Here is a 15,922-nt window from a genome sequence, read left to right on the forward strand (position 1 = left end):
TTGCCATGAAGCTTTTAAGTTCTTCATTGTAGGCGAGGGAAGCTAACTCACTGCTTATGTTGCTCTAGCAGTCTAAGAATATAAGTATCTTTGTCCTAGGACAGTTTTGAATATTCAGCTTTATCAACTGTTTTCTTATTTAATATTTTAGTATTAATGTCACTGGAATGCATGTGTTTATTTAGTGTCAAGTGTGACAAGCATGTTGCCTTGTATGTTTAAGGGTGTGATCCTCAGCCTATCAGAAACTATTGGATGTCTCTCTCCCATTCCTCATTGCCAGTTAGACTTATTTAACTCCATCTAGCCGAGCATCTGGTTTATGGGTATCTGCTAATGACAGATCCCATCCATCCTTTGTGGTTCTAAAACAGTGCTGATGGACCTTTGCGATCTCAGTAAGGTGGAGAAAGATCTAAATGAGACTGAAATTTGTCCTGGTTAAGCCAGTTTGAAATATGTCAGACATACTCTCAATTTCTGATAGCGTAGTTATGATCTGAAGGTATTCAGATGCAAAGCTCCACAGGCTTCTTATGTAGCAGTTTCCTCAGTTAGACCACAAAGGAAGTGACCTTGTGTTTAAGTGCATTACTGTTGCCAACGTCTTGATTTAAAGAGAAGATGGCTTTATGGCTTGTATGGTTTGTGGGGTTATTTTGGGCATTTTCGAAAGTGGTGGATGTTTTTTTTTAAAGTCTTTCATGTGTTCTCCTTCTGGAGAGCAAACGCATTGCTTGTGAAGTACGTTTATGCAGTGAGCTCCTAGTGGAAAGCGTATATCAAGGTCCATGTGTTTCAGGAACGTCCACATTTCTAATTTTTAGCAAAAGAACAGTTCCCTAAGGCACATGTCACTGTTACATGATTGAAGCTAAACATACTTCTACTTTTGTAGAAAAGTGTTGTTATTAAAGCATTAATATTAAATACTGCTTCTATTTATGAATATTCACTACTAATATTAAGATACATGCATTTAGAAATAACTTTACTTGCTTGCTTTGGAAAATCACTTGAAGTTAATCCATGAATTGTTCATTAGTCGTTCACACCAGGTAGTATTTTAAGGATTCATTTCTCAGACTCAGTGATCATCCATCTAATTTGTACGTCAACATCCTCCATTCCTTATTGCATTTTTTCATTTGTAATATTCGTAGTACTTATGTATCCTGGTGTTTCCTCACTCTTTCTTAATTTTGTGCTGTTGTATATTTTCTTCCTCCTACAATTTGGCATCCGTAACATTTTTATTTCCTTTTTACCATCCTACTTCTGAAATTAATTTTATTATTGAAGATTGAGATGTATTTTTTGAACTACCTTTTCGAAACAGGTATTTATAACCAAAAGGAAAGATTACCATTCATATCAGTTGACAACAGAGGTGACTGGAAAGAAGGATTAATTCATCTCAGCTTTACATTCAAAGTGTAGCTCTGCATCTGAGCTTCACCCCCATCTCCTCTTGTTTGCATTGGAGAGAAACAGCAGCTTTCATAATGTGGTTCATTTCATTTTTGCATTAATGTCTAAAATAGGTTGGGATAACTTGACCCTGAAAGAGCATATTTCTCTCCATTGAGTGTAGAGGGAAACGGGGGAGGTCAGATTCAGAGCTGTACAATGAAGCAGTCAAAAGTCGGGGTAATGAAGTCTGTCCCCGGCTACCAAGTCTGTTGTTACTTGCGAAGCATCTAACATTTGCTTGAGTCCCATTGACTTAATTAGGTCCCTGGAGCATATATCAATGCATTGTAATTTATTTTGATAAGCGAAAGATTTTACTGATTGTTTCCCCGGAGCTTTTTGCAGTTATAACCATATTCCCTGTGAAAAATCAATAGTGTTCCTGTAAAAAAATCAATAGCGTACTAAATAAGTTGAAGTACAGTGTCTGAAATCAAAGCAACCATAAAGAAGCTAGTATAATCTTATGTATAATTTTAGGTGCACATTAAAAGAGAATTGTACACGTTCAAACAGCACAAAGGGTTGGTTTAACATTTCACATGCACCTGATAAAGATCTGAAAATCCTGCTAAGGTTCCCTGCCAGAAATCAGGTATGTGCACCCAGTTTTATGCATGTTTGTTTACTGTATCTTAACACGTGTCGTGTTGTTACTTATTGCGGCTTCCCTTCTTTGGTCCTGACGTTCCATACATTAATTCCTCTTACCTCAACAATTGGCAAATGTATTGGAAAACTCTGCAAGTTGAATATGTAGATCAGACAGATGTTCTCTTCCTCTCCTATAAAACATATCTTGAAGCAGTACTTCATGATGTTGACTCAAAAATTTGCTATGCTGACAACTTTTCCATTATATCACTGTATTAGCTATTTTCATATATTCAGTGACTATGTATTGAGTTCATTATGTAAGTTCTGAGCTTTGTAATGAGTTGTTAAACATTCAGTGGGACACGTACACTAGCACAAATGCATCTTTAAGTGCTTGATATTAGTATTTGCTCAGTATCTGTTCTCAGCAAACATAGCCTTGAGTATTTGATTATCAAGTATTGTGACTGGCCACTTAATCTGCATGCTATTGTTTCTGGTTTCTTGATTGAATGCATTAATGTGCTCGTATTTGTAAAGCACTCTCAGCCAGAAACAAAGAATAATTAATTACAAGACAAATTCTGTTTCATAATTAAGTGCATTTTAGATACGGATGCAAATGTTGGCCCTTTGTGAGGATTTGTAATTCTTACTCAAATATTTTGAAGGAACTATAACAGCATGTAATACTGCTACAGCAAAATTCTTGTTTTAAAATCCAAAATAGTCTAGATTGCTCCCCTCACATACATTAGAGATCCATTTAATTTGTGCAAGTAAGCCATGCTGTTCCTTTCAGGACTCTTTGTATTGTTTCTCCAGTTGGGAGAGGTCTTCTCCTTTGAGAAGCTGTTTAATGAATTGTCTGCTGCTGCCACAAAAGATTATGTTCCTACATTTCATAGTTTGAAGTTTTCTGTAAAGGCAAGGGGGCAATTTAACAAGTATTACAAGATATCTATTGAATGATTATGTTATTATTGTTTTATAGATTTCTGTGTCTGCAAGTATAAGCAAAACCCTTACTTCCTGTAGAATAAAAATTGTAAAACCTATTGAAATGCCTCATGAAAATGTAGTGCTGAAAAACTCATCCTGTGTCTGCAATCTCACTACTCCGGTGACACTGGATAATGGTATGTCTTAATATTATATTTATTTAGTACTTATTTGCTGTCATTTATTACTGAGGAGAACTGTGCATAAATACAGATCTTAGAACAGTAGGTAATACTTCATATTACATGTCATTTAAAAAATTATTCCTGTTTTGTCAAGTGATTTTGAGTATACTTAAAGTACTCTTGATCATTAACGATTTGTTATTATGGAGTCCTCTCTAGAAGTAATAAAGCACATTAACCTGTTACTAGAAGCAGCTTCTTCAAATCAGCCTATAGCAGTGCAGTGTCTCAGCTTTGGGGGCTACATTTATGTAGTGCAGTTAGCAGATGTGTAAGGAAACTTAGGGAAGCTGCAAGGACAGTGAAGCTGGCTGGAGCCCTGGAAGCAGTGCTCGTGCAGTGCTCTGCTTTGACAGATTAACCCATCTTAGCCTTCCTCTCACCTGCAAACACAATTTGTTTTCAAAGCAAGCTGTACCAGCATAAATATGAGGAAAATTTCCATGTGAATGTCTGTATAAAAAATAATCTCAACATTCAGTGAACTCTTTCAGCCTAGTTTAGACAGTTGTGAGAAAGTGATTTTCTTTTAAAAGAGCAATTTCACTGATGTATCTGTCTGTGTTTGACTGGATTTCTTTCATCTTTCTGAATTATTGGTTGAATACTTATGCAGCAGTTCTTGCGCTACATTGTCCACAAGCTCTCAGAATTAGAGATCTGAGCTATTTGTACTGGATGCGTGGATCATTTGATCTGTTTTGTGTATTTTGTGGGTAACTTGTCCTGGAGAAATTAGCTGCTCATGGCTTAGACAGGTGTACAGTTCTGTGGGCGAAGAACTGGCTGATGGCTGGGCTCAGAATCACAGTGAACAAAGTTCAGTTCCATGGGCAGCTGGTCATGGGTGGCATTCCCCAGGCCTCAGTCTCAGGGCCGGTTTTGTTTAATAATTATATAAAGATGGGAGATGGGGTTAAGCGCTCAGTAAGTTTGCAGACAACACCAAGTTAGGTGGCACTTCTGATATGCTTTAGGACAGGAAGGCTCTACAGAGGGATATGTATAAGCCAAATCGATGGGCCAAGTCTGGCCACATAGCATCCAACCAGGCTCAGTGCTGGGTGCTGCATGTGGCTCATAACAACTCAATGCAGTGGTGTGGGCTGGAAAGGCGCCCAGCAGAAAAGGGCCTGGGGGTGTTAGCTGACAGCTGGCTGAACGTGAGCCAGCAGTGTGCCCAGGTGGCCAAGAAGGCCAATGGCATCCTGGCCTGCGTCAGAAATAGCGTGCCCAGCAGGACTAGGGAGGTGACTGTAACTTTGTACACAGTGCTGATGAGACTGCATCTTGAGTACTGTGTTCAAGCTTGGGCCCCTTGCTACAAGAAGGGTATTGAGTTGTTGGAGTATGTGCGGAGAAAAGCAGTGCAGCTGCTGAAGGGACTGGGAAAACAGACTTATGAGGAGTGTCTGAGGGAAATGGGGCTGTTTAGTCTGGAGGAGTTGAGGCAACACCTCCTCACTGTCTACAACCACCTGAAAGGAGGTTGCAATGAGGATGTTGATCTCTTTTCTCAGGTACCAAGTGATAGGACACAAAGAAATGGTCACAAATTGTGCCAGAGGAGGACTAGATCAGACATTAGGAAGAATTTCTTTACAGGGAGGGTGGATAGGCATTGGAACAGGATGCCCAGGGAGAAGATGGTATTCCATCTCTGGAGGTATTTAGGAGTTGTACGATTTGGTGCTGAAGGACGTGGTTTAGTGATAGGACTCAATAGGTTAGGTTGATGGTTGGGCTTGATGATCCTGAAAGTGGTTTCCAGCCTTAATGGTGCTATGATTCTGTGTGAGACTTAGAATAAGGTGGTAAATTATGGAATATCTGGATTTTTTTATGCATTCCCTAGATTTTGGCCCCAAAGTTCAGGTGATAATCCTTCACAGTAGAGTCTTATTGGACTAACAGGGAGACAACAACGCGCTTGCATTGCTTTGGTGATCTATATAGAAGCACAGGGCTCTTTTAATACAGGTTGTCTTTTGCTGCCAATGTTGGAATACAAAATAGAGATAGGTTCCCCACAAATTTGAGATTTCAGTAGCTCATCCAAAGCCCTGGCGTGGCAAAAGTTCCTCTGGTATCATGTAACTTTTGCATGCCGAGTTCTAAGTTCCTGCCCAACATTGATGTAAGAATCAAGAGTAAATGACCTTGTCCCCAGCAGTTGACAGTAAGGGTGATATACACAAGTATTCTGGACTATCAAGCTGGCTTTATTAAACACTGTAAATGGCTTTTTAAGAGGAAAAAAGCATTAGAGAGGAAAATATGTCCTTTATTAACCCGGACTGAAAAACCATATTTTCCTGCAATTATGGAATACATGGTCATCATTCTCGTTCTCTGCCTTCCTGGACTAGAACTTTTTCTCACTCAGTTAGCTGATCTTTAGAGTATACAGTATTATGGAACCTTGCTTACCTGGCCTATGCTTTCTGCCAAAGATGAGCCCTTTTACTGTGTTAAGCAGAAGGCTGTGAACTTCACTTGTGCCTGACAGTAGTACTGCCGTTCACGTGCTCCTATGACTTTTGTTAGTGGATCATAGAAATGTAGGAGTTAATGTTGACTGTTTATGGTACCTCGTGTAAAGTGGCCTCAGTCTCACCTGAGTCTGATCTGAATCTGATATTGCAAAACTCCTTCAGGGGTCATTTACAAAAACAAACAAACAAACAAAAAAACTTGAAAATATCTGCTATTCAGTGCAGTCTGGTGGATTTCCAAAGGTCAGCCCAGACCATGCAGAAAGCAGTAGGTTTGTTTTCTGTAAATTTCAATATAGACAAAATCAGGAAACCATTTTTGACAGTATTCTTTCTAAAGTATTTAAATAAACTTAGAAGAAAGCATTTCCAGAAACTGATAAATCTCAAGCTTTTACTTATTACTCCTAATAAAATACTGCATTTCAGTAACTCATGGTTTGAGCTCTCGTATGATGAACTAGGGAAGTCATTTAGGCAATTTTGTGCCCAGCATGCCAGATTTTGGCAGACATGTAGATTTCTGAAGATAAAAATGGGTGTTTGGTGGAGGATTTCAAAGTGTCTCTACGTGCTCATCTACATCTTCAATTACTGAAATAGCTTTAAAGTCAGACTCTTTGCTTTCCATTTAGTAAGGTATTTAAGCACACCAACAGTCCCAAGGGTTGTTTCTAACAAGCTGTCAGGTGGCCTTAGCAGTAAGCACCCAAGTGCCATGCTGGCATGTGGAGCTAGCAGATACTACTTATTTAGCAATTTGAATATAGCCAAATCTGTTTTTCGTCCAAACAAGCCAGCCTGTGATTAAGGCAAAGCTTTCTCTACCTTTGCAAGGTGGATATACTTGAAATCTGTGTAGCTTTCCTGTATTAAAAAGCTATCTGCTTCTTAGCATAGGAAAGCTGGGAAGGTCTGCACACGTGGGTTTTATTTGATCTCAGACAGTCATTCATTTTGCAGACGTACACATCTGCAGGCACACAGATGAAAGAGACCATGGCTTAAGTGGTATATATCTAACTCTGTTTTTCGATGTGGTATTCTGCTCATGGGAGAAGATCCTCTTTCATTCCACAGCTGCCAGTGAATTGTCGGTATAGTAATTACTAGCTGAAATAATAGCAAATTGACTCATGCAATCATAAAAGATTTAAATAGGATGAAAATTGCTACTGCATAGATTACAAAAGAAGACTCTGAACCCAAGTGAGACAGAAAGAGATAGAAGTACAGTATGTCAGGGTCTCCTGCATTTGAACAGTCTGTTCTGTTGTGCTGGAAAGCTTGAATTCAGGGTCTGGCTGTGCCACGAGTATACTGTGTGCTCTTTAGGAGATGATTTTACATCCTTACTTTGTGGTGGCGTTTCCTTATCTATATCTTGTCAATAACATTACTTGTCTATATCATGCATAGGTGGCATCTAGCTCAATTAATTTGTGTATGTACCATTTGAATAACTCAGCAAAAGGGTGCTATGGAAGGACAAAATCTAGTTATTTTTATTAGATAAAAATGTGAAGAATATGTGTGAGGGATAGTGCATACCATGTAGAAAACAACTGAATGCATGCAAGTCTTCAGGTCAATTATTTTTTAACAAGTATTTCTTGTAATATTCAGCATTTGTCTAACGGTCACATTTTTCCAGATTGTCTGGTCCTTGAAGCATCGCTGTCCTCAAGCTCTTGGAATCTCACAGAAACATTTCAGTTGGAAAAGTAAGAACCTGGTTCCTACTGCAGTTCTTTGGGGGGGGGTTATGTGTTTGCACTGGAAGTATGATCGTTCTTTTTTTTGTTATTTATTAAGGAAATACGTTTCATTAAAGATAGCTGAATCCCTTTTCTTAGCCCATTTCCTCCTCCTCCTCTTTTTTGATGGCCTTTAGAGAGCTACTTCTTCTGATGACTCTTATTTAGTGGGACCCTGGCAGCTGTAGGAGAGGCATTACAATGACTGAATGGCAAGTGCCTGAAGAGATAATAAAGGATGTCATAATGACATTAAAATCTTTTTTGTTCTTGTGAAAAAGGTGGGCCTCTGGTACTCAGGATAAGACCTAGGTCAGAGAAATCAAGAGAATCTGTGAAAGTCACCTTATGGAGCTGTTCTTTAACTGAGCAGGACGTGATTCAAATGTGGTACATGGATAACATGAATACATTTTAACCAGAAAAAAAGCATTTAATCTGCTAACAACAAATACCTGTTGCTCTGTACATATATGTACTTCTTTTTTTTTTTTTCTTTTCAGAGCCAAACTCATTGTTGAGAGCTTGCAATAGAAATCATTTGTGCCTAGTACATGGCCAAAACCTTTATGATAAGTGGTTGTTAAAATCTAGGTCTGATTAACATATACTTTAGGCTATAGTATTTCCTTTCAGAACGCCTGTCTCGTTTACGAGGAGGCTAATTCATAGGCACCTGGCATGAAACTGGACTCCTGCTTTTTGGGAAATAGCACATTGCTGCCTGGTCCCTGGAGCAACATAGGGAAGGAACTGTTTTCCTTTAAGGCACAGCATTTCTCAGCATGCATGGAGCTGAGAAGAGCATGCTGCTCTTGGCCATCCTTTATGGTGATCGATGCATCAGCTATGTGCCGGTCTCCAACAGGCCTATTTTTTGGTAAGGAGAGGCAACAACAAACTAGCAATACTTGCTAACGCTTATGCACACAGAGTAGAAGTGTGGGAGGTTTGCCCTTTTCAAGGTAGAATGTACTAACTCGCCACTTACATACCAGAGAAGATCAGAGCAAAATAAAATATAAAGTGCTCTGCCTGCTTCTTGCTTTTCAGAAATGCGTGACTTTCAGCATCTTAGCACAGATTCTATTTCATACTAAATTCGTCCTCAGAATAAGCAGAACAGAACAGTAGGTTTGGAGGGTAGACTCAGGTTATGTTTTACGTATTTCATTACATGCTTGCCAGGTTTTTCTCTTGGATCTGTGCTTTTTTTTTCTGTCACTTGAAATTTCACATTCATGACTGAATCTAGATTGAGTCCCTTGGTCTTACAAAAGCTCTTGTTCTGTGTATTAACAGCTGTTCATGGTGCATACACGACGGTGAGTGTGCCAGCTGTAACTGGACACGTGTCTCTCCTGCCACTGCCTGCCAGGTGAAGTTTGTTGAGGAGAGCTGGAATCCCCTATGATACCTTTTCGTTGTATTCTTTACATCTGAGCAGTAATCTGTCTCTTTCTTGTCCTGACATGGAGAACTGCTGATTTTTTTTCAGGATATTTGCAGTGTCCAAAATGCTTCCAAGGATATCACCACAGCGCAGAAATCAGAGGTTAGTTATCATTTTGAGGTCAGCATTATTGAAGTACTGTGGGCAGGGGGAGAAATTTTTGCAAACTGAAAGGACTTTGCAGGGGAACTCAGTTATGGATGAAGAACACAGAAAAGTAATGCATGTCTTGGATAAAAACTGTTTTTCTTAGTGCTTGGTTGATGTTTAAAGGTACCAGCAAAGTTTTGGGTTTCAGATCCAGGCATTGAGACAGTAAGCACTGCAAAAGTCACATGCTTACCTCTAGATGCAGTATTTGCAGAATGACCTTAAATTCCATGTTTGCTGTGTTTAGACACTCCACAAAAGCTTGTGGGTAGACTGGAGATGGAAATAACCTTCATGTATCCCACTCAAGCTGGATCACCAGAAAGGAAATGTTACTGGTGGCACAGTACCTGTCTGAATCTGGTTGTTCAGTTCTCTCTTGAAATCATAAAGACCGTGTGTGAACTTACCCTTTTTTCCTCATAGAACAGCCTGTTAACCACAGGGTTATCTCTTTATTCTTTATGATCAAGTGATTTTATTTTTTTTCGACTGAGCAATCTCGTCATCAGTGGTTGCTCATGACATGCAGGTATTAGGAGAGGAATGAGTAGTGAAGAAAAATCTGACTGATGAGTAAGTACATAGAGATTTGCTGCTTACCCATTTTGGTTTCTGCTTTTCTATGAATGATAGCATGGCTGGTATAAATAGACACTGTGCTCTTATTTCTAAGTGTTTCATTAGAACTACACAAACTTTTACGTGTGAAGACAGGAATTACCTCCTAAATCCAGCTATTCAGCTGAGGCGTCTTAAACAAGATCACAAAATTTGTTTCATTTTCCACAGAGAAGAGTGTGATTTCAATAGTTGTGCTTCTGAACATTAATATTCTGGATTTGGTGTGCATGCAAAGCATTACTGCTGGTGAAAGAACAGAGGAAGTTCTTCTTTGCTCTGCTTCCAAGCGCATTAATTTGACATTGGTAAATAGCTGGAATTCTTTGGGAGATGGCTTTCTTCCACATGCCTTATCTGGAAAAGGCAGTGATGGACAAGGCTGTGAAAGCACTAAAGGCAGCCCCAAGACAGATGTTTATTTAGACATGATTGATCCTTTCAGAGGGCTTGAAATTGCATTTGAAATCCTGTTTTCCTTTGACTATTGGGGCTTTAAGTAGAACATATTGGAGGGTCAAGAAAGAGGATTTGTGTCTTCCCACAACCTCAGCACAGCATTTATATTAATATACTTTCTTTCGGTGATGGGAGCTCCAGCCCTCCTCCTGATTCCAGCTGCTAGTTTCCATGCCTGCTCCCTCCTCCCCTTGCACCACAACAACAGCAGGAATGATCGTGCACGTGCATTTGACAGGGGAACTGATTTGGCTGGAAATCATTGTTTTCTTTCAGCAGATTGTTTTTCAGCTGGGTCGGCTGCATGATCCAGGTCTCCGTGTGGCCTCGGAACCCTGTGCCAGCGCTGGGGAAGGAGTGCAGGGACAGGCATAAGCTCCTCAGGGAGGCAGAGGCTGATTAAACCAGGCCACTGCCGAGCATCTCACTGTGACCTGCAGCTGCACTAACCTCAGCTCTGAGGATGTGGCTGTCACTGTTTACACAGCCCCAGGGAAGTGCTATGCTGTCCAGGCTGGGGCTAGGTCTCGAAGCTCTGAGCTCTATTGGAGCTGACAGGGCGGTACTGATTTACATCACCTGAGGACCTGCTGCGCCCTTTCTGTGTCACCATGGCATTGGCGTGCCTCACAACTTCTGGTTTTTATAAATGACTTTCTGCCTCTGCTGTTTCCTTCCCTTTCACTTGCAGGGGCCTCTTCTGGCTAAGCAAGGACTGCGTGTGCAGGAACTGAGGGGCAGCAGGTCCCTTACTCTGAGGAAGTAAGGACTGCCAAGCTAGCTGGCCTGAGAGAAAGCCTTGCCTTTCCTGCTTTCAGGTTCTTTGCTGCTGAGGAAAGTGCTGCAGATTGCCACAGGCAGGTCTAAAGACTGGCTCTCCAGTGACGGAGGCAAGCTGGCCCCAGAGCTGCCCCTATGTGCCTGACGCTATGCAGCACGGCAGGATGCCGTGAGGAGGCCCATGTCACGGCACTGTGGTGAAGGCTCAGCTGGGGGTGAAGCTTCTCCTCGCCCTGATTTTCAAGCAAAGCATTCTGTGCAACAACCACGCCATCTTTCTTTCTTTGCTTAGACACCCACTGGCTGTAAGCTGCAGTTTGAAGAGGCCTCATTTCCTGCCTGCATCCCTGGGCACCCTGTGTTTCTGTCTGGTGCTTGCTGTCTTAATGTAGCTGTGCGGGTCTCCGTGTGCTTCTGTGATACTATATGATCCTGATGGTTGCGTGTGGGAGCCCTAACTAGTTTTGGCCTCCTTTGTGTAGTGTTTGGCTGGTGGCTGTGTGTGAGACACCAGGGCACAAGCAGAGGGACAGGACAGGATGTAGCTGCAGTCAGGCACTGCTCTTTCAAGGGCTTCAGGCTCTCAAATTTCTGCCTCATTCGTCTTCCTCACTTAGCAAGGGTTAATCTGATCCCCGGGTCAGGGTGGGAGTGAACTTTCCCCTTCAGCGGTTTGTCAGGCATTTCCTTTGCCCTCCTCCATTATTCCTACCATAAGTCACCTTGGAGCAAAGGAAATTCATTAACAAATTCCTTGCTTTTGCAAGCCCTTTGGCCCTGGCCTTTGCCCTCCATTGCTCTTTCCTAAGGCACAAGCTGTTGCTTTTAGTCAGCTGTGACGGGTCTCACGTTTGTTCTGCATTGCTTAAGGTGTTTGATGGTAATGTGTGGGGAAAATGCACTTTCCGAAGCAGGCGGTGGCTGTGTTTGCAAAGGATTGGAGATGGGACCCACATCATCCCCTCAGAAAATGAGCCCAAAGTCTTGATGCTAATCTGTGTACACAAAAAGATCAGTGGGGAGAAAACTGCTGTGGCAACAGCATCCCTAGCTTTCCTAAGAGGTTTTGCGCTAGCTGTCTTCTCAGTATCAGGGGCTGAACTTACCCAAGAGTACATCCACAGGCAGACTTAGCGGAAATCAGGATAATCACAAAACTCTAAAAACTGAATTGAAACTGGCTGTACAGGCAATGTAAAACCAAGCCAGAAATCATTTGCCTGAGAAGGTTTCTAACACTTTGTGGTTTCACATGTGTATTTTCCTGGGGTTTTTTTTTTTTGAATGTTTACAGTTTTCTTTTGATGTCTGAAAGATGCACAGAGAGGAACCTGACATTGATTATCAAAATAGGGAAGCATCAAAACTGTGTAAACATGAGATGCTATCATTCACATCAAGCAAATATGCTAGGAAAAAGAATCTCTTTCTTGGTGGTAAGTTAGAGTAAGTAAATGTAAAGATGCACGAAGGAGAACACAGAGAAAAGCCCGGTTTAAAAACTAGGCATACGTATATAAGACTGACAGCATCAGCACAAACTAGGGTTATTCTTAAATTTATTCTTAAATGCATGGGGATAGATTTGTGAGCTTCTTTTGCATCAAAATGGAATACCAAAAGATTTCTGCAATTGTGCTTCAGATAGTGAAGCTCATTCTGAGCTGTTTCTTGACTTTTCATCCTGGGATTTGACTCTGCTTTCCTTTTTCAGGTCATGAGAAGTACCTTCATTTGTTTCTCCAATCTCATAGCGACAGCACTGTGGTTTTTGTCTCGTGTTGTTTCGTTCTTCAAGAGTCATGCAAAATGTATCATTTCAAACAGGGTTTTTATGATATGTACCTTCCAGCATGTCAGACTGTGATTCCTTTTGGCAGATTTCTTATGAGATAAATTGAAGTATAAATTATGTAGGTAAAAATAGTTGGCTTGTAAAGAAGTTGTGATTGACAGTACTTCCCAGGATCAAACTTAACAAGATCTGAAATTAATAAGAAAAATGTATTTTGGTGCCATCAAAACCACATTTCTGAGTGGTGGTTGTTTTTGCTGCTGTCTAACTGCCTAGCCTTTTTATAAACAGATTTGGTTTTGCTTTGTTTTCTAATAGCATATCAACATTCATTCCATCAAGCCTTTGTGGATTTCTACGTTGGGCAAAAGTGAAATAACAGTCAAAGGAGAAAACTTTACACATGAATCGGGCATAAAACTGATACTGACAGGAAGCAGTGGCTGTAAACAAGAAATGTGAGTTAGCACAGCTCTGAAAAGTACTACTGCTTATTTTGCATGGTGTAAATTGTTTGTTTATACCCCAAACCCAATTTTTCCCTAGCAGCACTGCTGTTTGAACAGTTGTCCTGGACCTCTTCTCAGCAAAAGGGGGATGCTCTGCACTCCCTTCGTTAATCTTCCACATCGTATTCCCAAAGGATGGAAATGAGTGTGGTGTTTGGGTACAGTACAGGGTGTGGGGTGGGTAGGTGGGCATTATTCTCAACAGTAGTTAGGGCATGTCTGTACGTGTGGCCCTTTGGTTCTTGGAGCAGGCAACAAGACGTTAGGTCACAGGAAAACCAAAAACCTCAGTTTTTGTTTGGCTCTCCTCTGCTTCAGATTATTCCCCACGTATTCTAGGATTTGGCTTTTGAAGGCACAGACAAGACACCAGGGAAGGAAATCTCTCATGCAACAACTTGTACTTTTCTCTATTGATGATTACACAGTGTAAAACCCTAGGTAATTAGGCTATCTTATTCTCAATCAGTCATTTTCAGGAGCAGCTGCAATGGCTGCCTGTGATTACCAAGCCCTTTTTTTATAGCTTGCACTTGAGCAAATATTCACATGGTACTGTTCAATTTTTTCTTCAACCATGAATTTTCTGAGAACCATGGAAAACAAAAGAGGAGAGAGGGAGGGAAGAACAGTGATACAGAAGAAGAGAGGAGAGAGAAGAAAGAGCATGAAGGCAAGTGTGGGGAGGGAGGAGAGAGAAGGGGAAAGAAGAGAAGAAAATGAGAGAAAGAGGGGAAAAAAGCAGAAGGGACAACGGAGAGGAAGAAAGAAATGAGGGGAAGGGAGGGAAGAGCAAAAGACAAAGAACAGAACGAGAAAAGAGTGAAAAAGAAGAGTAATCTGAAGAGTCTCATTCTTGGCTAGCTTTTGAACCATTTTGGTTGAACAGCATACAAAATAACAGGAGAATCGCTCGCTGCATTACATAGCCTTGTCCCAAGGCCTTGAGACCAATATCTGTACCATATTGTATGATTATTGTGACACATAGCAACTTCATTCAAAAGAAGCCCTACTTTCTCTTTTCCACTCCCTGCTCTCTCTCTTCACCTCCATCTGGCAGCTCAAAGATTCATTCCTTTCCTCTCTTCATCCTTTGCATTAGGTTATAGGCTTCATGTAGTAACACCAAATGAGTGACATAGTGGCATCTGTGATTCAGCATCTATGACTGTTTTCTTTCTCCTCCAGCATTAAAGTTAGAAATGTGATAAATGATACACAGATGACATTTGCTCTCCCACCAACACGTAAAGAGGCCAAAAGTGTATGCATACAGGCTGATGGGAGAAAATGTTCACCACCAGTCACCCTGCATTATGTTTCACTGCCAGCATGTTTTGGAATCACACCAAATACCTCCTGGATCAGGTAAAATGTGTCTTTCTATGTCTTTATTAAAATGTAGTTCCACTAAACCAATAGGAACGAGCGTTCTTCCTTGGCCAGGCTGCAGCTAATATGAACATGGATGACTGCAGTAATGTGTTGTGAAGGATACATTTCTGCCAGTGAACTGATTTAACATTTAACGCACAGATAGGGTCACAATAGCTGCAAGAATGATTCTGTGACTTGCAGGGTTCCATAAACTCCTCACTGCCTGTCTCAAGTCTCCACAGTAGAAGTTAAAAGTCACCTCTTCGTGCTAAAGCTAAATCCAAAATTTGCTAGCACATGCAAATTCAAACTTCAGTTAACTTTCTTTCAAACTCTGATGAATTTCTTGATGTTCGTATACACTTCACCTTTGAAACAATATAAAGCATCAGTGAATTGAAAGGGAAGATACCCAGCACAGAAGTGTTAGGTGCAGGCTTGCTTTAGGACTGGGTTCTTTAAAGCCGAAAGAGTTCATTTCAAGGCTCTGCTGTGTTCTTCAGGAAGCTCTCAGCTCTGGTGTCAGACTGGCGGGGTGGTTTGAGACATTTTCAGGCACAGCTTTCCACCTGTCCGTCTGCCTGTGAAGCAGAGTAGCAGAAGGGATTTTACCCTCTTTCATGTTCTCAAGCTGACATTTTGGCATCAAGCACTGCCAAGTGTGGGTTTGAGGTAATGCATTGGGCTGGCAGCTGCAGCAGCTGAGCAGCTATAGGACACGTGCCCTTGCCTCCAGGTGAGGCGCAGCACAGACAGCTGGAAATTAATAATACCTTAAACCACTCCAACTGTGTTCAGCAGAGATGATGAGCCAGCCCTCGTACACAAGCACCATTGTGTGTGATGAGACAGATGGTCTGAACATTGACGAGCATGTTCCCTGAGAGGTGCCTGGCACCACTGCTTTGTCCTGAGGAAAGCAGGAATTAAGCACAGGCAGAGCTGCTTCAGGATAGAAAAATACCGTGATGTTCTTTCCTCAAGACAGAATATTAACTTGCAGTCTAGCTCATAAGCTGTGTGAAAAGAAAACACAAGAAGACTTTTTTGAAAAAGAGTATGTGTTCATATGCTTTCAAGTCATTTGGTTTTGTGGAAAAGCATTTATCATAACATTATGAAGAAAGTATGGCATTACGCTATATAGCTCAAATTATCTTGTCCTGCATGTTGACTCTATTTTATAGGCTGCTACCAAAGGAAAATGCATGAGTAATTCATTCACAGCTAAAGCTTTAATAGAGAGTTTATCTGTAGGAAAAGAGA

The 15,922-nt window shown here is 41.0% G+C and overlaps 1 protein-coding gene across 1 annotated transcript in view; it reads left to right on the forward strand.

Moving 5' to 3' along the window:
* PLXNC1 (plexin C1) overlaps positions 1-15,922 on the forward strand; it is a 69,616-nt gene that overhangs the window by 18,622 nt on the left and 35,072 nt on the right. Inside the window, exons 5-11 of the mRNA XM_015284072.4 lie at positions 1,954-2,068; positions 3,065-3,209; positions 7,407-7,476; positions 8,812-8,887; positions 9,008-9,064; positions 13,086-13,225; positions 14,468-14,647. Of these exons, the coding sequence (XP_015139558.2) occupies positions 1,954-2,068; positions 3,065-3,209; positions 7,407-7,476; positions 8,812-8,887; positions 9,008-9,064; positions 13,086-13,225; positions 14,468-14,647 (783 nt within the window). The remainder of the gene's footprint in view (positions 1-1,953; positions 2,069-3,064; positions 3,210-7,406; positions 7,477-8,811; positions 8,888-9,007; positions 9,065-13,085; positions 13,226-14,467; positions 14,648-15,922) is intronic.

This window comes from Gallus gallus, chromosome 1 (assembly GCF_016699485.2).
Source record: "Gallus gallus isolate bGalGal1 chromosome 1, bGalGal1.mat.broiler.GRCg7b, whole genome shotgun sequence".
In the NCBI taxonomy this organism is placed as follows: Eukaryota; Metazoa; Chordata; class Aves; order Galliformes; family Phasianidae; genus Gallus; species Gallus gallus.